The sequence below is a fragment of the Dioscorea cayenensis genome, chromosome 2 (genome assembly GCF_009730915.1).
Source record: "Dioscorea cayenensis subsp. rotundata cultivar TDr96_F1 chromosome 2, TDr96_F1_v2_PseudoChromosome.rev07_lg8_w22 25.fasta, whole genome shotgun sequence".
Taxonomy (NCBI): domain Eukaryota; kingdom Viridiplantae; phylum Streptophyta; class Magnoliopsida; order Dioscoreales; family Dioscoreaceae; genus Dioscorea; species Dioscorea cayenensis.
The window spans coordinates 12,120,938-12,141,796 of NC_052472.1; the positions used below are offsets into that span (position 1 = coordinate 12,120,938).

The 20,859-nt window shown below is 33.3% G+C and overlaps 1 protein-coding gene and 1 non-coding gene across 2 annotated transcripts; one reads left to right on the forward strand and one right to left on the reverse strand.

The window, feature by feature from the left end:
- Window positions 1–10,072: 10,072 nt before the first annotated feature.
- LOC120280963 lies at window positions 10,073–10,179 on the forward strand. The gene has a single exon (XR_005542462.1). It is a non-coding gene; the product is annotated as a small nucleolar RNA R71 (small nucleolar RNA).
- A 6,551-nt stretch (window positions 10,180–16,730) lies between these two features.
- On the reverse strand, window positions 16,731–19,213 carry LOC120272624. Its single transcript, XM_039279497.1, has 3 exons — window positions 18,723–19,213; window positions 18,322–18,651; window positions 16,731–17,006 (listed from the first exon to the last, which is right to left on the reverse strand). Exons 1-3 carry the CDS (start codon window positions 18,978–18,980, stop codon window positions 16,731–16,733), a joined length of 864 nt encoding a protein of 287 aa, XP_039135431.1. The 5' UTR covers window positions 18,981–19,213.
- Window positions 19,214–20,859: the final 1,646 nt, after the last annotated feature.

The window sequence follows — 20,859 nt, forward strand, 5'->3', positions numbered from 1 at the left end:
AATTTCAGCTACGGCGTGAATGCAATGCCTCGCTCATGCAATTCGGCCACGTATTCCTCGCCGCACAACAATGAACATTCTCCTCTTAAGGCCACACGATCGGGGCACACGATCATATGGTAGGCTATCCGGCTTTTCCTTCATCAATGCGTCTTGAAAGGTCTTGAAATCTTTACAAAGAGGAGGAATGTGGAGACATGGCTGCCCTTTTGTGCCCTTCCATTAATAACTTGGCTTGCAAAAACTATGGAAGTTGGCACACATCTCCTCATACACGAACTCCTCTTGTGTCTTCCAACTTGATTTGTACAAGAACTCCCAATATTATGCCATAATAGCCTATCTTCGCTCCCCTTTTGAAATCCCAATGTCTCCACAACCTATATGCATAAAAGAACACCCAATACACGAAATGAGACATAAACCGTATAAAATATGATGCTCAATTATTGTAAAACATGCATAAAAACACGTTCACTCAAGCACTGACATTTCAATCACAAGAGACAAGATATATGAAGTACTTGATATGACCAAGATTGCCCATGACACAAATAATGGAGGAAACAACCTAAACTTGGCGAAAAAGATGGAATTGATGGTGAAAGAAGAAAGGCTAAAGAAAACCAAATTGTCTCTCACAACAATGTCCCAACATATGGATGAGGCTAATATGGAGCTCATACAAATAAGAAAGAAATTGCAAGAATGGAGAGCCCTAGGGGAAGAATTGAAAGCGCAAGAAAAAGAAAAAGAACAAATCATCTCCTCAGGAATGAGCCTCTTATCTGATGCTCCTCCCATTGAAGAAGTGAACAAGTCCCTCGCTGATATTCATCAACAAATTGAAGCACTTGGAGGTAGTGGCGACAAATTACAAACCTCATTGTCATCTAAGGAGGCTCTTGCCAACTTTTGAGAGAGCAAAAAGCTTAACTTTAGGCTTAGCTTATTTTTATCTTTGAATTTGGCTTATTTCACTTTCGTTGCTTAGTTTTAGGTCCTACCTATTTTATTCATTCAACTTTAACTTGATGTGGGCCATGTCTTCCCAACTTTTCTCCTTAGTAATAGAAATTTTCTATTCGATCTTTTTTTCTTTTTTTATGAGTGGCCAAACTCCAAACATGACTTCGACTATTCAACTCAAAGAAAAATAAATTTCATGACTATTAGGAAAGATTCAACCATCTATCTAATCGTCAACTAAAAAAAAATCAACAATGAAGACCACCATACTTAATAAAATCTGATTTAAAATTATGAATTTTGGTAAGAGGTAAAATGAACCACAAATAAAATCTCCGCTGTCCATATTGAAAATGATAATGTTATGAGCATGTAAAAATATTTCCAAAAATTATCCCAAAATGTTTAATCATTCAATCATCAACTTGATGACAAATAATTTCCATGATGATTATCAATGTATTTCACTGTTGAGTCACAAATTTGTTTTAAAATTTTCCGAACATAAAATATAATCATAACCGTTCACATGAAACTTCATGAGATCCCAAAGCTTCAATAAAAGTTTTAGATTAATCAGAGAAGTTATCATAGTCCGATTAAGCTTTGATCAACTCTGGTGATTTGAGGAGGAATTTTCTGAATTTTAGCTTGAAGTTTAAATTTCTTTAAAAATCATCAAAACTCCAAATTTAATTTCAACTGTTCATATTAACCATTGTCATGTGTTTATGATGTAGTTAAAATTTCATGACGATCAGAGCTGATATGGATACCCGATGAGCTACTTGATCAAAACAACACTTTTTATGAAAAACTGCAGATTTTGCCTTCAAAATTCATCATTTTCCTTGATTATTCTTCCTTTTTTTCGATTTTTTTTTTTTTTTGTTTTTGTTTTTGTTGTTTTTTTGTTTTTGTTTTTGTTGTTGTTGTTTTTTATCTCTTTTTTTTTGTTTTCATTTTTTTTTACTTTTAATTTTCTCTTTATTTTCTTTTTATTTTCTTTCCTTACTTGATCTTATAGCTTCTTATAAGATTTGCATGTAATCTCTTAGAGCAAAATTTACAAGAATCATTTCAAAATTCATGGGATCATATCTTTATTCAACTTGATAAAGAAAAACAACATGATAGAATTTGTGTTTTGCCTCGAGAAGCATATATCATGCTTGACCAACTTGCTCAAACAAGAGCATTGGACGTTCCGTCATAGACAAACACAAAATTTTTATTTTACAATAAGCTTTTATTTAAGTGGAGAAGAGAAAGAAGATAATGGAACTCGTAATTTGCCTCAAGAAGCATGTCATGCTTGACCAACTTGCTCAAACAAAAGCACTGGACATTCCGTCATAGACAAACACAAGTTTTTTTTTTCTCTTTTTCTTCATTCTTTTTTTCTTCTTCTTTTCCCCCTTTTTATTCACATTTTCATATCATGGATTACAGGTACATCATGGAGAATATTTTTTTAAGAAGCACGCATTAATGGGTGGCATAGGTCTTCTTCCATCGTCGTCATCTAGCTGATAAGCTCCACCTTTGTAGACTACCTCTATAATATACGGGTCTCCCCAATTTGACTTGAATTTTCCCCTGGCATGCTTGTTGGTGATGATTGGTCTTCTTAACACCCATACCATCTCTCATTTCTCCAAAGTTCGAATGCGAGCCATCTTATTATAAGCTCGAGCCATCCTTGCTTTGTAGACTTCAAGATTCTGTTGGGCCTCTAGTCTTCTTTCATCTAGGGAATCAAGTTCATCCAAACGCAAGCGAACTATGTCTTCATTTGTGAGTTTGTTCTGTAAGCCAATTCTCAGAGATGGAATCTGGACTTCAAGTTGAAGAACATCTTCTGTACCGAAAAGTAACAAGTATGGTGTTTATTGAGTTGGTGTTCGATATGTTGTCTGGTATGCCCATAAAACTTCAGGAAGCCTTTCATGCTAATCCCTTTGACTTTTTGAAACTACTTTCTTTAACAACTTGGATAATGTTTTATTGAATGCTTCCGCAAGACCATTTGCTTTAGCATTATAGATGGAGGAATACCTCCAATCTATGTTGTGATCCTGAGCAAACCTTCCAACCTTGAAACTTTTGAATGCTCACCCATTGTCAAAGATGTTCCTTTGAGGTGTTCCAAATTTATGTAGCACATGGTCTTTGAAGAATTTGATGATGTTTTCTGCCTTTACTTCCTTTAAAGGAATGGCTTCCGCCAAACGCGAAAAATAGTCAGTGGCAGCTAATATAAAGCGATGCCCTCTTAATGATGGAGGCTCAATAGGGCCTATCACATCGGTCCACACATCTTAAAAGGCCATGAAGAGATGGTAGGGTGCAAAGGGTTGGGATGTTGATGAGTGAAATCCCCATGAGCTTGGCACAGTTTGCACCATATTGCACATTGTAGGCAACCATTAATCATGCTTGGCCAAAAATACCCAATATGTTTCATCTTTAACCACATCTTGGGTCCTAATTGGTGAGTTCCACAGATACCATAATGGACTTCATGCATAACTTCTTTAGTCTCCTCCTTCGAGAGACATCTTAGTAGGAGTTGATCATATGATCTTCGAAAGAGAATATCATTAACAAGGGTAAACCTCATCGTCCTTTTCTTTAACTGTGTTGCCAGCGACTTTTTATCTGGGAGTTTGCCATACTTCAAGTATTTAATAAAAGGATCCCTCCAATCATCTTCGACAATTGTTAAAACTTTTTCTTTTCTCTGTTGTTTATTTTCTAACCCTTTATCAAGGCATGAACTCAATACCCTCCTACTTTGAATGGTGACTTGGATCTCCTCTTGATTTGGATCAGCCAGCTCTTTTGCCAGTTTGGCTAAGCTATCTCTTTTTCCATTAATTGACCTGGAAACTCTCTCCAGCTTAATATCATGGATTTTCTCCAATAATTCAATAACTCTCTGATGATACTGAAGAAGTTCTTGCTTATGAGTCTTAAAACTTCCTTCAACTTGATTTATAATGAGTTGTGAATCACCATATATATGCGAGCTTTGAATCCCCACATTGACTGCTAGCTCCAATCCTGCAATAAGAGCTTCATATTCTGCTTCATTGTTAGTGCATGGCTTCAACAAAGAAAGAGAGTATCTCAGGATCCCACCTTTAGGAGAAATGAAGATGAGTCCAATGCCAGCTCTAATTTGAGGAATTTTAGGTCTAACAGCTGGTTGGACCTAAGAAATTCCATCAAAGTACATCTTCCAATAGTATTTTTCCTCTCCAATTACAAAGTCACTTCATCAGGGAGATCACATCTCAAAGGAGATTCATCAGGCAAAGGATGCATCGCAAGAAAATCTGCCAATGTTTGACCTTTGATTGTTTTTTTGTGTAGTATAAGTTATTTCAAACTCCATGAGTATCAATGCCCATTTCACTAATCTTCCAATGAGTAGTGGTCTGGTCATCAAGTATTTGAGTAGGTCTATTCTTGAGATAAGAATGATTTTATGTGAGAGGAAATAATGCTGAAACTTCTTTACTGCAAACACCAAGGAGAGACAGTGCTTCTCTATTGGTGTATATTTATTTTCAGCACCCACCAACATTCTACTAAGGCAGTATAGGGCGTTCTCCTTTCCTGCTTCATTCTCTTGAAATAGCAGAGCTCCAACGGATCCATCCAAGGCTGTTGTGTATAAGATCAATGACTTTCCTGCAATTGGTCGTTGCTAACACTAGGGGATTCATTAAGTAGTACTTGATTTCTTCAAAAGTGTTTTGGCACTCATCGTCTCATTTGAATGGAGCGTTCTTTTTCACCAGCTTTGGGAACGGCTTACACCTGCCCAAAAGATTGGCGATGAATCTTCAGATATAGGCAAGACGTCCTTAGGAGGACCTCAAGTGCTTCAATGTCTTTGGAGGTGTCATTTCTATGATTGCTTTAATTTTGGAGGGGGCAATCTCTATTCCTTGATGGCTTACAATGAATCCAAGAAATTTTCCAGATAATACCTCAAATGCAGATTTCATAGAGTTCATCTTCAAGTTATATTTTCTAATACGATCAAACACTGTTCTCAAGTCATTGAAGTGTTGATCTCTTGATTGTGTTTTTACTACCAAATCGTCTACATAACACTCCACGACTTGGTGAATCAAATCATGAAAGAATTTTTCATGGCTCTCTGATATGTTGTCCTCACATTCTTTAGTCCAAATGGCATAACCTTGTAGCAGTAGATGCCTATTTGTGTCTGGAACTTAGTATGCTTTTCATCCTCTAGGTCCATCTTGATTTGGTTGTACCTAGAGAAACCATCCATGAAAGAAAACATCTCATAAGAGGAAGTGTTATCAATCATGATCTCCATAAAAGGTAGTAGAAAATCATCTTTGGGATATGCTTTGTTTAAGACCCTGAAGTCCTCACATATTCTGGTTTGCCCATATTTTTTCTTGACGTGCACTATGCTGGAGATCCAATTAGGGTACTTTTCTTCCCTTATGAAACCAGCTTTAATTAGTTTCTTGGTTTCTTCAATGACGCTCTCCTACAGATTAAACTTCATCTTTATTGGTGCTTGTTTCACTGGTTGAAAAGTTGGGTTAATGGCGACCTTGTGCACTGCTACTTCTATGTCAAGCCCTGGCATCTCCTTATAGCTCCATGCAAAATAATCAATATACTCTGCAAGGATTCATTGAATGGCTTCTTTCTCTTCTTGAGTTAGTTGTCCACTTAAGAAAGTGTGTTTAGGATCGTCCTCACTTCCCAAGTTGATGTCCACCAACTGATCAATTGTCGCTTGCCCTTCATCTTCAAGTTTAGGGGGTGCGTCCTTCAATTTTATATCTTTTACGAGGTGATTATCTGATACTTCTTCAACTGGATCTTCATCCCTTGTATCCGACCCTTCAACAGCTGACACCATGTGACATTCATATACTTGCTCATCTTGAAACCCAAGACCCTTTTTGCTTGAGCCTTGACCTTGCATAGTAATCTTAAAAGAGCGCCAAAGTCTCTCAAAGAGAATATGCCTATCTTTCGAATGCTTTAAACTAATTCCAGCTTTCTTTATTAATTTTCTTAGCTTAAGATTAGGGATCTTTCGCTAGGACAAAATGGTTAGATCTACATATAGGAAAAGGGTTTATCACTTGGAATCCCTAGAGCTTCTTGCAACTTTACACAGTGTGAGGTGATGAGACTGGTTGATTTCTCCGTCGGGGCATAATGTATTTAAGGATGTCTGCGACTTATTAAGCATTAGTTAGGAAGCATAATAGTTGGTTTTGCACTTGAATCAATAATCCTAGGAGGAACAATATCCGACTACCCCACTTTTATCGATTGCCTTTCCTCTCATTTTATTGTGCCTTTCTTTCTTATTTTCTTTAGTTTATTTGCATTAATCTTTATACACACCATCATTGTTTTATTTCCAATTAGTTAAGTAGAAATCTTGGTATTTCTATTCCTTATTCCCCGTGGATACGATAGCCCACTCACCTGGGATTTATTACTTCGACAAACCCGTGCACTTGTGCGTCACACGCAAGGGGTGTGTCAATATGAACAAACTAGATCACCAGATTCCAAAATTTCCTAAAAGTTGCCAGTCCCAAACAACAGTGCCAAAAACTTGATGCACTCTATGGGTAAGTATTCAATGATAAGAGAGCAATGCCCTAAGGTTATCCCTACAAGCTATAGTATGCTGAATTATTTCTAATGCCTACCAGGTACATTCCCAAGGTTCAAGTGTGTGCTCAAAAGCAATGTTGCACCTATGGTTCTCAAATACACCAAGGTCTATAAGGGTAACTGTACACCTTAAACACATCGAGGCAATCATAACTATGGTCATCCATACACCTAGTTTTACCAAAGCATCTATACAAATCAAACTTGTCAATTTATGCAACACAAGATTTAACACTATAATCCAAAGAGCTCTGCAGACATTAAAAACAATTAGACAAAGCATAGAAAACATTGTAGTTCAACACCACGGGGGACCTTGGATGGTTAGCCATTCATGAATGAGTACAACAAGGAAGAAACCATTGAAAATCTAGATAAAGAAGATATGATTCTCCCCTTGCTAAGCAAGATGATCTTCCTTTTTGCTAACCCCACTTCACTTGTGCCTCCAACTTGCCCTTGATCTCCCTAGATGGTGTGGTGAAGCCTGATCTTTAATCTCATCCCAGTCCTCTCGGTGGAGAAAAGAATCCCCCAACAAAGATGATATGAAAACAATAGAAGTCTGGAGTAAAATGGCAATTTTCGGGCTAGACACGGTCTTTACACGGTCATGCAATGATTGTGTCCTCAATGAGGATTCTAAGTGAATCAGGCCTGGAGTATTCAGAGGGGAGACACGATCGTATTATGCCCGTACCCTGCCTGTGCATGATCGTGCAAAGAGCTCCCAGATCATGCTGCCCTTGTTTTGGGGAAACTGTCTTCAGGCTGAGATCTTCAGGCGAACACGCAAGATCATGTGAAGATAATATTTGGCCTGAGCACACGATCATGCTTGAATGCTTTCATATTCATCTCTAGGCTAGTGTATTCAAGGTGGCAGCACACGCTCGTGCACTGCCCATGTCAGTCGTAAAACTTAGAATAAATTTGATTCTTCTGTTCGATCACTCCCCGAATTCATTCATTCCAATTTTCTTTGAGACCTTAGTTTCTGGACATAAAGCAAATATACCCAGAATAGCACCTCAAATGGATAAAATTGTGTTAAAAGACAAATAAATGAATGGAAAGAGGGTGAGTAAATATGATATGAAATGTAATCATCAAATTCCCCCACACTTGAATGTTTGCTTATCCTCAAGCATTCTCACATCGCTCAATAAAAGAGAAGATGATTGCATTACTTCTGATCTCAGAAAATTGGCAAATCCTTAAGCATAGAGGGAACAACAAGTGTTAGTTCAAAAAAAATGCTCAATAAAAGACTACATTTTTACTTTAAGGACCTTTTGTGTGTGTGCAAACCCTATAATGAGTGCCCCAAAGTCTTCAAGAGTCAACCTAACACTAATTAACCTTTATTTCAACTAGAACAATGGGTAGTAGCTTCATGCACCCTAGGGGTAGCCTTCTCTCCCAGTAGGTCATCAAATGTAAACTTGTAATGCCCAAAATTTGACTACTCAAGAGTGTCCTTCACTCCTCTAGGGTGATAGCTCTTTCTACCATATTTTTAACTCAAAATTTCAAAATTGGACTGGTATGGCATTTAAAAAAGGAATCCAACTTCCAGTTTTTTTTAACACTACAATTAACACAAACACTTGGTCTAAGTGAAAGGTTTTCATCCTAGAGCAAGTTGCTCCACACTTATGATTTTGATTAAAAAATATGAAACATTCAGAAAAGAAAACTCTATATTTTAAAGATAGGAGTACGATTATGATGGGTTTGATTAAATTAAGAGGCATTACGAAATGAAAACATAAGATTATGGGTTTGATCCAAAGATAATCGACATTAATAAAAGAAAACATAGGATTCTATTTTTGATTAAAAAATAGTTGACATTAATAAAAGAAAACAAAGGATTTAGGTTTTGATTGAAAGATAGGAGACATTAATATACGAAAACATAGGACTGGGGTTTTGATTCAAAAATAGTAGACATTCAAAAAAGAGAACATATGTTAGGGTTTTGATTCAAAACTAATAAATAGGTTACATTTACAAAACAAAATATATGATTAGGGTTTTGATTAAAAAAATAGTGGCCATTTTGAAAAATAAATATTGGATTAGGGTTTTTGAGTAAAAAATAATTGGCATTCACAAAAAAAATTTAGGATTAGGGTTATGATTATAAAATATGAGACATTAAGAAAATAAAACTTTAGTTTTGAAAGATAGGATTAGGGTTTTGATTGAAAACTAATAAATAGGAGACATTAAGAATACAAAACAACGGATTCGGGTTTTGTTTCAAAGACAGAAGACATTTTGAAAAGAAAACATAGGATTAGGCTTCTGATTCAAACATAGCAGGCATTCCAAGAAGAAAACGTAGGATTAGGTTTTGATTGAAAAATAGGAGATACTACTATAAGAAAAAATAGGATTAGGGTTTTGATTCAAAAATAGTAGACTTCCCCAAAAGAGAACATAAGTTTGGCTTTTGATCAATAATTGTAGACATTCTAAAAATATAGGAGGCATTCCAAAAAGTTACGATTAGGGTTTCAGAATGTCCCGTAATCCGAATAGAAAACGTAGGATTAGAGCTTTGATTGAAAAAGATAAGATATTTTCAAAAGAAAACATAGGCAGAGACTTCCAAAACAAAAGATAGGATTAGGTTTTTGATTTTAAAAAATGAGACATGAAAAAAGAAAACAAAGGATTAGGGTTTTGATATTCAAAACCGATAAATAGGAGATATTAAAAAAAACATAGGATTCCAATTTTTATTGAAAGACAGGAGACATTCCAAAAAAAATATATAGGAACAAGATTTTGATTCAGATATAGTAGGCATTCAGAAAAGAAAACATTAGATTAGGATTTTTCATTATAGGAGACATTACTATAATAAAAACATAGAATTAGGTTTTTTTGAGTAAAAAAATAGTAGTCATTAAGAAAAAACATAGGATTAGTATTTTGATTAAAAAATAAGAGGCATTACAAAAAAAAATCATATTAAGGCTTTGATTAAAAAATACTAGACACTAAGAAAAAAAACATAGGATTCGTGTTTTGATTCAAAAATAGTAGACATTAACAAAAGAAAACATAGGATTCGGGTTTTGATTGAAAGATCGGAGATATTACTATGACAAAACATAAGATTACGGTTTCGATTAAAAACAGTGGACATTCTAAAAAGAAAACATAGGTTAGTATTTTGATTCAAAACTGATAAATAGGGCACATTTCCAAAATCAAAGATAGGATTAGAGTTTTGATTAAAAAAAATGACCCAAAGGCTATTTCTTCAATGAGATGTCAGGCTTCTTCAGGGGTCTTGCTCCCAAAGGTACTTCCTACTGCAGCATCAAATAACTGCTTTGTGCTTGTGTTCAAACCATTATAGAAAGTCTGAATGATCTTCCACTCGGGGAACCCATGTTGAGGACATTTCCATGGGAGCTCCTTGAACCTATCCTGTGTCTCAAATAGAGACTCCAATACCTTTTGCACAAAAGAGGATATTTCATTCCTAAGCTTCACAGATTTTCTAGGAGGGAAATATCGGGCAAGAAAATCTTCTACCATCTCCACCCATGTAGTGATTGATGCTCTAGGTAATGAATGTAGCCATTGCTTCACTCTTCCTTAAAGGAAAATGGGAAGGGCCTCAACTTGATGGCATCATTCATGACACCATTAATCATGAGCATGTCACACACTTCCATGAAGTTCTCAATGTGATTATTTGTATCCTCATCGGCCAAACCATTAAACAATGCAGACTGCTGTAACATCTGGATGAAGCCTGGCTTGAGCTCAAATTTTTTAGCCATTATCAATGGCCGCATAATACTAGATTGTGTGCCAAGAACTTCGCGTCTGGCATAATCTGACAGTGTCCTCCAGTACTCATTCTGTCATGCCATATTATCTGACCCTTCATCTTCTATCTCAACTTGATTCGACTATTCTTGTACATGTTCTTTTTCCCCTTCTACAAACTGTCCGTTCAAGTTCAGGATCACCTTCAACCAATGTTGAAGGGTTCCCTCAAATCATAACCTGGAGTTGCAACCAAAGAAATAAAGACAAATCATAACGATGGAAGAATAAGAAAGTGTGAAATAGAATAGTGATGAATAGCTAAAATAGCTAAGTGCAAAGTGTTTCCAAAATGCCTATTCCCGGATAACGATGCCAAAAACTTGACACATCCCTTGCGTGTGTACTGCAAGTGCATAGGTTGTCGAAGTAATAATTACACTAGTGAGTGGGTAGTTGTATATACAAGGAATAGTGATCAGAAACACTATAATTGTTATATAACTAGAATGACCATGATCCGAAGGTGGTGTGAACAATATCAATGTGAAAAAGAAATAAAGAAAACAAGAAAGAGAGATACAATAAAATGAGAAGAAAGGAAATTGATAGAAAGTGGGGCACCCGAACATTGCTCACCCTAGGACTATTGCTTCAAGTGTAAGACCAATCATTATGTCTCCCAACTAATGTCTAATGGGTTGTGAAAATCTTTAAACACATGGTCCCAAACCAAAGGTCAACCATGACTAATCCTACACTGTGCCCCAGTGAAGAAAATCATTCAATCTCAGCACCTCACACTGTGCAAGGCTGCTTAAAGCTCTAGGGACTCCAAGTGATAAACCCTATTCACTACTCTGGATCTAACCCTTTGGTATAGGCGAAAGACCCCTAGTCTCAATTAAGCCCTAGCACTAAGAATTACTGCAATGCTTCTATCCGTCGCTTGTACAACTAAGCCCCAGCGGAGTTCCTCTCTTAGCACTTCACTCTATTGTGACCGCAAAGAACTCTTGGAACACGAAGGTGGGATAAATCACACCGGAAGGGAAAGGGGGCATTCCGCTACCTCTAAACTCACCCTCTCAGCCCTATCTAATCTAGGTTTATCTAGCCCTCATGGTGTGTCACTCATCCACAAGGATTACCAAGATGGATTCTCAACCCTAGTGTCACTCTAAGGGAAAATCACTTCAAGAAGCATTCAGGATTGGAACTCAATTAGAACATCAATTAAAAAAACATAATAAAAGGTCAATGAAACAAAATCATCCTTGGATTTACAAGTCCAAGCACCCACTAGGGGTTTAGCTCTCCATGGAGCAAGATACAATCAATAATGAAATCGAAAGTAAAAACATGCAATCCATAAGTAAAACCCCCTTGTAGTCCGTATCGATGCTCTTATGGAGTAGCCTCGTCTTCTCCAAAGGTTCCCTCGTCAAGCCTTGGGCACACCTCGCTGTATTGATACTGGCGAAAGCTTCCCCAACAACTATCTTCCAAAAGAATGCGGTGTTGAAGGCTATAGAACCACTCCAAAAGCCTTGCCAAAGCCTCTCCGAACCCTAGCTGCGAGCGCCTCCAAAGATGAGACAAAGATGGGCAAAAGATCTCTCAAACGGCTGAAATCGTGACTTAAATAGGGCTGGAATCGGGCATCCACAATTCCACACGCCCATGTAAATCTCTAGGAAATGCGTTTTCTGTGATCTATGAACAATAAGTGCTACAGGGATTTACTACAGTGAACTACTACAGTACTTCGCTAAAATGCTCTCAAATCCACATTTTTCATCGAGGCCACATGAATGGGCACACATCCATGCGGTAGATCACGTTGCATCTTCAATAACAATCACATTGATGAAAATCTTGCTAGCTTTGCACAAGTCAGAACACGCGAATGTAACTGTCTTTGTGCCCCTCGAAACCTTGTATTTGCTTGAGCACAATGGAGGTTGGCACACATTCACATGTCATCGCGTTTGTTCACTCCAAGATTTCATCAACAAGGTGCATCCACGGTCTACTTTTGGCTCCTTTCTTCCACTGTTGTCTCCACAACCCTATATGCACAAAAGAACACAAATACACATATATGAGCGATAAAATCTGAAAAAAGTGATTCTCAATGTAAGAAAATAATACTTTATATTACTAGTACACAAGCACTTATCACTAATCCTAAGTTTTCTTTTGGTAATGTCTCCTATTTTGTAATCAAAACACTAATTATTTTTTCTTTTCTGAATGTCCCCTACTTTGTAATCAAAACACTAATCCTATGTTTTCTTTTGGAAATGTCTGCTATTTTTGAATCAAAACCCTACTCCTATGTTTTCTTTTGGAAATGTCCCTTATTTTTTGGTTTTTAATCAAAACCATAATCTTAAGTTTTCTTATAGTAATGTCTCCTATTTTTTAGTCAAAATGCTAAGCCTATGTTTTCTTTTTAAAATGCATGCTATTTTTTAATAAAAACTATAATCTTATGTTTTCTATATGTAATGCCTACTATATTTGAATGAAAACGCTAATCCTAAGTTTTCTTCTCTAAATGTCTCCTATTTTGCAAACAAAACCCGAATCCTAAGTTTTCTTTTCTTATGTATCCTATTTATCAGTTTTTAATCAAAACCCTAATCTGATGTTTTATATAATAATGTTTCTTATTTTCAATCAAAACCCTAATCATATATTTTCTTTCATAACTGCCTACTATATTTGAATCAAAATAGTATATTTGAATAAAAAAAGCCCTCTATTTTTCAGTTTTGATTAAAAACTAAAAATAGTTGAGAATTTCAAACCAAAAGATACGATTTGGGTTTTAATTCAAAAGTAGGAATGGCTCCTATTAGGATTAGTGTTTCTATTAAAAAATAGTAGATATTCGAAAAAAGAAAACATAACATTACTGATAAATTAGAGACATTAAGAAAACATTCCTATTATTTCAAAAAGAAAAATAGGAGACATTACTATAAGAAAACATAGGTTACGATTTGGATTCAAAACTATTAAGTAGTACACATTCCAAAAGAAAAAATATGAGACATTCCGAAAAGAAAATATCGGATTAGGGTTTTGATTAAAAATAACAAAGATTTTCAAAACAAACATAGAATTTGGGTTTTTATTAAAAAAATGATACATTTTGAAAAGTAAACAAAGGATTAGGGTTTGGATTGAAAAGTTGTAGGGTTTTTTATTATGGTTTTGATTTGGAAATGTCCTAATCCTATGTTTTCTTTTCGGAATGCCTTCTATTTTTAAATAAAAACTCTAATCATAAAATTTCGTTTAGGAATGTATCATATTTTTCAATCAAAACTCTAATCTTATGTATTCCTTTGGAATGCCCCCTATTTTTTAATAAAAAGCCGAATGCAATATTTTTTTTTCTTAATGTCTCCTATTTATTGGTTTTGAATCAAAACCCTTATCTATGTTTTCTTTTGGGAATGTCTCCAATTTTTCAATAAAAAACCTAATACTTTCTTTTCTTTTTGAAATGTCTGCTATTTTTGAATCAAAACCTTAATCCTATGTTTGCTTATAGTAATGTCTCCTATTTTTCATTCAAAACCCTAATCCTGTGTTTTTTTTCTGAAATGTCTCATATTTTTTCAATCAATACCATAATCCTAATCCTATGTTTTCTTTCCAAAATGTCTCATATTTTTCAATCAAAACCCTAATCCTATGTTCCCTTTCCAGAATGTCTACTATTTTTTAATCAAAATCCCAATCCTATATTTTCTTATAGTAATGTTTCCTATTTTTCACTCAAAACCCTAATTCTATGTTTTCTTATAGTAATGTATCATATTTTTTTATTATATTTCTTTTTCTTCTTCTTCTTCTTCTTATTATTATCATTATTATTATCATTATTATTATCATTATTATTATTATTATTTATGATTTTCTTATTTTTTATTATTCTTCCTCTTCTTCTTCTTTTTCTTATTTATGTATTATTAATTATCTTTCTTATTTTTTATTATATTTCTTCTTCTTCTTCTTTATTATATTTATGCTTCTTTATTATATTTCTTCTTATTCTTTCTCTTCTTAATTGTTTTTCATATTTTATTATTATTATTATTATTATTATTATTATTATTATTTGCTTCTTCTTCTGTTCTTATTTTTTATATATTATTCTCCTTATTTATTTATAATTTTTCTTATTTTTTATTATTCTTCCTCGTCTTTTTCTTATTTATTTATTTATTATTAATTAATTAATTATTTTTTATTATATCTCTTATTTTTATTATTTTTTTTATTTTTTTTATTATATATTCTCTTATTCTTCTTATTCATATTTTTTTATTAGTCTTCCTTTTTCTTCTTCTTCTTCTACTGCTTCTTCTTCTTATTATTATTATTTATTTTATTATTAGTATTATTGTTATTGTTATTATTAATTTTTTTACTTATTTTTTATTATATTTCTTATCATTCTTCCTCTTCTTCTTATTTATTTATTATTTTTCTTATTTTTCTATATATTTATTCTTCTTTTTTTCAGCTTCCTATTATTATTATTTATATATTATTCTTTGTCTTGTTCTTGTTCTTCTTATTATTTATTTATTTATTTATTTATTCATTATTGTTATTGTTGTTTGTTATTATTATTATTATTATTATTATTATTATTATTATTATCATTATTATTTCTTCTTCTTCTTCTTCTTCTTCTTCTTTATACTATTAATTATTACTTTTCATATTTTTTTAATATATTTCTTCTTATTATTATTCTTATTTATTTATTATTATTATTGTTAACTATTTTTCATATTTTTTAACATATCTCTTCTTTTTCTATTTCTTCTTATTCTTCTTTCTTCTTCTTCATCTTTTTATTTTTCATATATATTATTATTATTATTATTATTATTATTATTATTATTAATTTTTCTTATTTATTTATTATTTTTCCTCTTCTTCTTTTTCTTGATCTTCTTCTTATTTATTTATAAATTTATTATTTATTTATTATTATTTATTGTTATTCTTATTTGTTTATAATTTATCCTATTTTTTTTATTATACTTCCCCTTCTTGTTCTTTTTCTAATTTATTTAATATTAATTATTTTCTTCTTCTTCTTATTTATTTACACTACAAGAAAACAGTCCACTACCGACGGAAATTTTTGTCGGTAATAATAGACATTCTGTTGGTATATATCATTACCAACGGAAAATTGGTCGGAAATAATCCGTCACTAAATCTCATGTCGGTAATGCTCTTCCGTCGGTAATAATAAATTATGTCGGTAAAAATAAATAATTACCGACGGAACTATGTGTTGGTAATGATTACATTTCCGTTGGTAATAATTATTTAAATATAAAACTTTAATTAATTTTGTCGGTGTTTTTCATCGTTAATGGAATGTATTTGTCGGTAAAAAATATTGTTTTCGTCAGTGAAAAATATTAAGTTATGATAATTTCGTCGGTAAAAGGCAAATCTCTATCAGTAAAAAGGTATTGTTTTTGTCGCTAAAAATAATGTTACAATGAAGAATATGTCGGTGAAGAAAGCTTTCCATCGGAAGAAAGTTTTTTTTTCGTTGGTAAAAAATATTAATTTAATACTATTTGTCAGTAAAACTTATAGTTCCGTCGGAGCAAATATTTTTATTAGTCGGTGAAGCATAATATCATTACTATAATTTTAGGAATTCCGTCAGTAAATGTATTTTATATTCACCAAAAATTAATTGCTCCATCGGTAATAATTGCGATTCCCTAGTAAATGACATACTTTCCCGTGGGGAATACTATTATTAATTCATTATACATACATATTTTGCACATTAAACCTGTATTATACATAATAAAAACATAATATCATATCCATTTGACAATCCTACAAACCATAATACAATCACTTGTTTACAACAACAAAAAAAACATAAATTCATACTACAATCCAACAACACATGTAAAGTATATGAAGTTAAAGTTGCAAGCAATCACCAAAAATGTTAAAATAGTTTTAAAGGTACTCCAACAAAACAAATGTTAACAACACCATTCTAAAGACCATATCAATCTACTTATGCATCTTCTCCACCATCTCCGGTAGTGGCATCCCTTGAATTAATTCCCGATTGGCTTTCTTGAGAGAATAATGTTGGATGACCGCATTCCACCAACTCCAAGATTTTGTCCAATTTACTTTGTAACTCTACTTGACCTTATTGAATATCGAGAACTGTACTTTCTAAATTCTCAACTTTCTCCACAAGTTGCTAGGGTTTGTAGCATAGATTCATTCGTTGCAAAAGGTTGATAGGTTGAAGGTCCACATGCTGAATCAGATGTGGAAGGACATGTAGATGCCCCACTAAACAACTGTCTTGAGTCTATCCTACTCCCAAAACCATATACACTTGTGCGTGTAGCTTTCAATCCCCCAATTGCATCATACCATGACTGAGCATCGAAACTTGGATGGGAAGAGATATCATCACCATATTTGTCGATCAATGAAGCATTATACTTTTCCTATAACACGTTTAAAAGTAAATATTAACATTTATAACTCATACAATAAAAATGAATGATAAAAAGGAAAACTCATTAAATTTTATGGCTTCATGCAAATAACATCTACTACACTTAAACAATGGTAACCAAAAATTAACATTATAACCAAGAAAATATATATAAAACAAACATTTCCATCACACTTGTGAATCAAAACTTTAATGATAACAATTAAAAAAATGAAAATGACTCAAATTCACTTACATTAACAACTCTTGACTTGTTTGTCTATAAATTCACCCTCTCCACCCTTGCGCTTGTGTGTAGCCTGAAAAATTTCTGAATATCCTACCTCCCTACCTAGCTTCTCAGCCTGTATTTTAATTTAAAATGTAGGAAGACATAAATAAAAGAAATAGATTGTTCATTATAAGTACTAACAATTTAACAAAAATGACACAAAGCACTTCATTTCAAAATGACAAAAAAATAGCAATAGCATAGCACTTCACTTCTAATTTTTCTTTTTCTGTTGGCATTTTGGGTGTAATACTAACAAGAACAAGTATAAATAAGAGCTTGGTTTTTTCTTCTTGTAGGTGAAATGAACTAATATTTAAGTAATGCTCCACTTTCTTAAAAGCATCACAATCCATGTTCTTTGTCATTCATTCACATTTCGTTTAATTTATTTGAACTCAAAATAATGCAAGAGCATCAAGGCCCACCAACCAATCCAAACAAACCTTATTGCACAACAATGGGGAAAACAAAACAAATATTTTATTCCTCTTTTCAAAATAAATAAAGTATTTAATTATTTGGTAGCTTTATTAGTCTAATATTATTGTGTGTGGCTCCTACTTTCTTTCTATAATGCACTCATGGTCAATGCCAATGCAAGCTTACTCATTTATTATAATCATAATAAATACAAATATTATAATGATTGCATAATATGCACATTTTATTTAGAAAAGTTATAAAGTAATTATGTCTTCATTTGGAGAATGTTCATGCATGCATGACTTTGAAATTTGAGAAATTTGAATATAAGAATAAATATTAAAATCAAACATTAAACAAAGATTAATAAAGCATTTTAAGTAGATTTTATGAAACTTTAGGTGAATTGGTACTCATCATTAATGAAAATCACTATTCATGCCATGTTAAACGAGAATTTTATTATAATATATAATTTAGATACTACCTTGTTAATAATACACACATTCACATTTCCATAACACAATTTAAGGAGGAACCTATCTTTAGAAAGATCATAGAGTACTATTAAGATATCACAGGATATTTATAAAATATAAATACATACCAACTTGATACCATGAACAGCAAAAGGTCGTGAACCGCCCGTGTGCTTTGTAATACTTCCTTCTTTCTCTGTTAAGCAGTTTGCCTTTGCTTTTCCTGATTTGGATTGCCATGCATCTGTTCCACATTCATTATCAATGAGGGCATCCCACACATCCTTTGTGATCCACTCCCTTTCCATTCGTTTGCATTCTTTAATGTTAGTAGCACCAACTTCTTTCATTGCCTTCATCCTCTCATCCACCAGCATATCCCTTAATCGTGTTTTCCCAGTCTTATCAAACACATTTTTGATTTTGCAGTTATGTTCAAGGTTCCATTTACAATACTCCTGAAAAAAATATTGTTTAAATTTTCATAAATCAAGTAAACAACAAAACAATCATATAATAAAATTTATACCTGAAATGTCTTCCACATTAGTTCTTTAACATCACTAGGAACTTTTCTCCATATTGGCCAAAGACCTTTGAAATGTTTTTTTATAATGCAAGTAACTGTCGTTGCAACCCCCTTCTCAACAAAAACACTAACACATAATGCATCATATAAGTACATTATTGGTGTCAAATGCACTCTATCATTTGGATTTAGAGGGTAGGGTAGTCCCACGCTAGGCCCTCTACTACTAGATTTAGTAGATCCATCATTTTCACCCATCAAAAGTCCACCACAAATAGGGTTAGAAGGGGTAGGGCTATGATCAGAAACAGTAGGCAAATTTATTGCACTTCAGGAGTTAAAGTAGGTGCCTCATTAGATGATTGAATAATGGGAACCAATGCAGCTGATGTTCTAGTAGACCTTTGCGGCATTGCATGACGCAATGAAGAATGCCCTTTACCTCTACCTTTACCTTTACCTTGTTCCTTCATGCTTCTCATGATGCCAAATTGAGAACCCTACATGTGTTCAAATAAAAAATTAAAAACATAGACATATAAACAACAAAAATGAGATGCTAACTATATATTTGAAAGTTAGATATGAAAAACTGAACATATTAAATGCAAATATTAAAAGCATAATTGTAGTTTCACAAAACTCATAAAAGAAGCAAAATATGAAAATAGCAACACAATACATAGTAAGCAAAATATCCAGAAATACAATATTATTCTCTAATTAGTGAGCAAGGTATAAATAGTATGACTAATCATCATCAGAGGATGCAAACTCATTGTCTTCATGTTGCAATTCATCTTCAGTGCCGTTTTCATCATTACTATCATCAGTATATTCATCTTCTCCTTCAGACCCATCATCGCCATCTTCGCCATCTTCTTGACCATCTTCGCCATCATCGAACATTATTGACGGATTCACCTCCTCAAATTCACCATCAACTAGAACTGTAGGGTCATCTAGTTCTTCTGAAAGAGTAACATGACTTGGAAAAGATACTTCAGTTTCTTGATATACCCCTCTATTAAGATCATTCTCATTTTCTCTATCAGCTTCAATAGGAGAAAGATTAAAAGTGCTCCTGGCCTTTGTTTTAAATACTGCCCACCAATCTCCTCTTTCTTTTAAAGTTGAGGGATAACCACTATAATAAACCTGTGTAGCTTGTGCAGCCAAAATGAATGGCTCACCACTTTGAAGAAATGAAGTGTGTTTAATTTCAATAAGGCCAAGAGTAGGGTGTACTCTTACTCCTTTGTCTGTATCAAACCATTGGCATTTCAAAAGTACAACCCTATTTCCAGCACCAAAATATTCCAACTCAATAACATTTATCAAAATGCCATAAAAGTCATGGTCATAGTCATTGTAGCAACTCCCTTTCACAAGTACCCCACTATTCATTGTTTTTTTGGTTTCCCCATATTCCTTTGTATGGAACTTGAAACCATTTACAAAGTATTCTTTGTAACATTGTACTCTACGAGCCGGGCCATAAGAAATCTCAATAAGACGATCATCAATTTCATCTCTATGAATCTAAACCTATTGTAGCACAATGTAAAAATTAGTGCGCAATCATTAAGATATAAAATATATTACATTTATTAAATTCACAAAGAGAACTTACAAAATTTTTGAACCATTGTGCAAATCTTGTGTTTCGCACTTTCTCTAGTTCAGCTTCTCTTATATTAGGAGAATCTCCTTTAACCATTTCATCAAAAATGCTATTATTATGAAAGGATTAATGTTAGCTTAATTATAATATAAACCATAAGAAAAACACTCACACATAAAGCTTACTCAATGTAGGGGGTGACCTCCATGCAATTCATTAGAACATATAATTCCGCAGCGTAGTACTCATCATCTTTTAGATATCAAAATAATGGCTTGGCACCAAGAAATCGTCCAAGATGTGTGAAAATTGATAGACGTCCCATTGGTTCTATATCACCATCATCATTACGTGGAACATGATTCAAGTTTGTTTCCACATTGGGTTCAAAATATAATGAGCAAAAAAATGAAATTTCTTCAATAACATATGCCTCACAAATGGATCCCTCAACACATGCCAAAATTTTCACCTTCTTCTTGATATGATGCAAAAATCTGAAAAATTATATAT

Excerpts from the sequence above, each read along its gene's own strand:
- LOC120272624 (XM_039279497.1), bottom strand. The coding sequence starts at position 18,980 with ATGGGTGAAAATGATGGATCTACTAAATCTAGTAGTAGAGGGCCTAGC. Across the intron at positions 18,652-18,722 it reads TAATGTGGAAGACATTTCAG|GAGTATTGTAAATGGAACCT; the intron begins GTATAAATTTTA and ends TATTTTTTTCAG. Across the intron at positions 17,007-18,321 it reads CTGTTCATGGTATCAAGTTG|GAAAAGTATAATGCTTCATT; the intron begins GTATGTATTTAT and ends AACGTGTTATAG.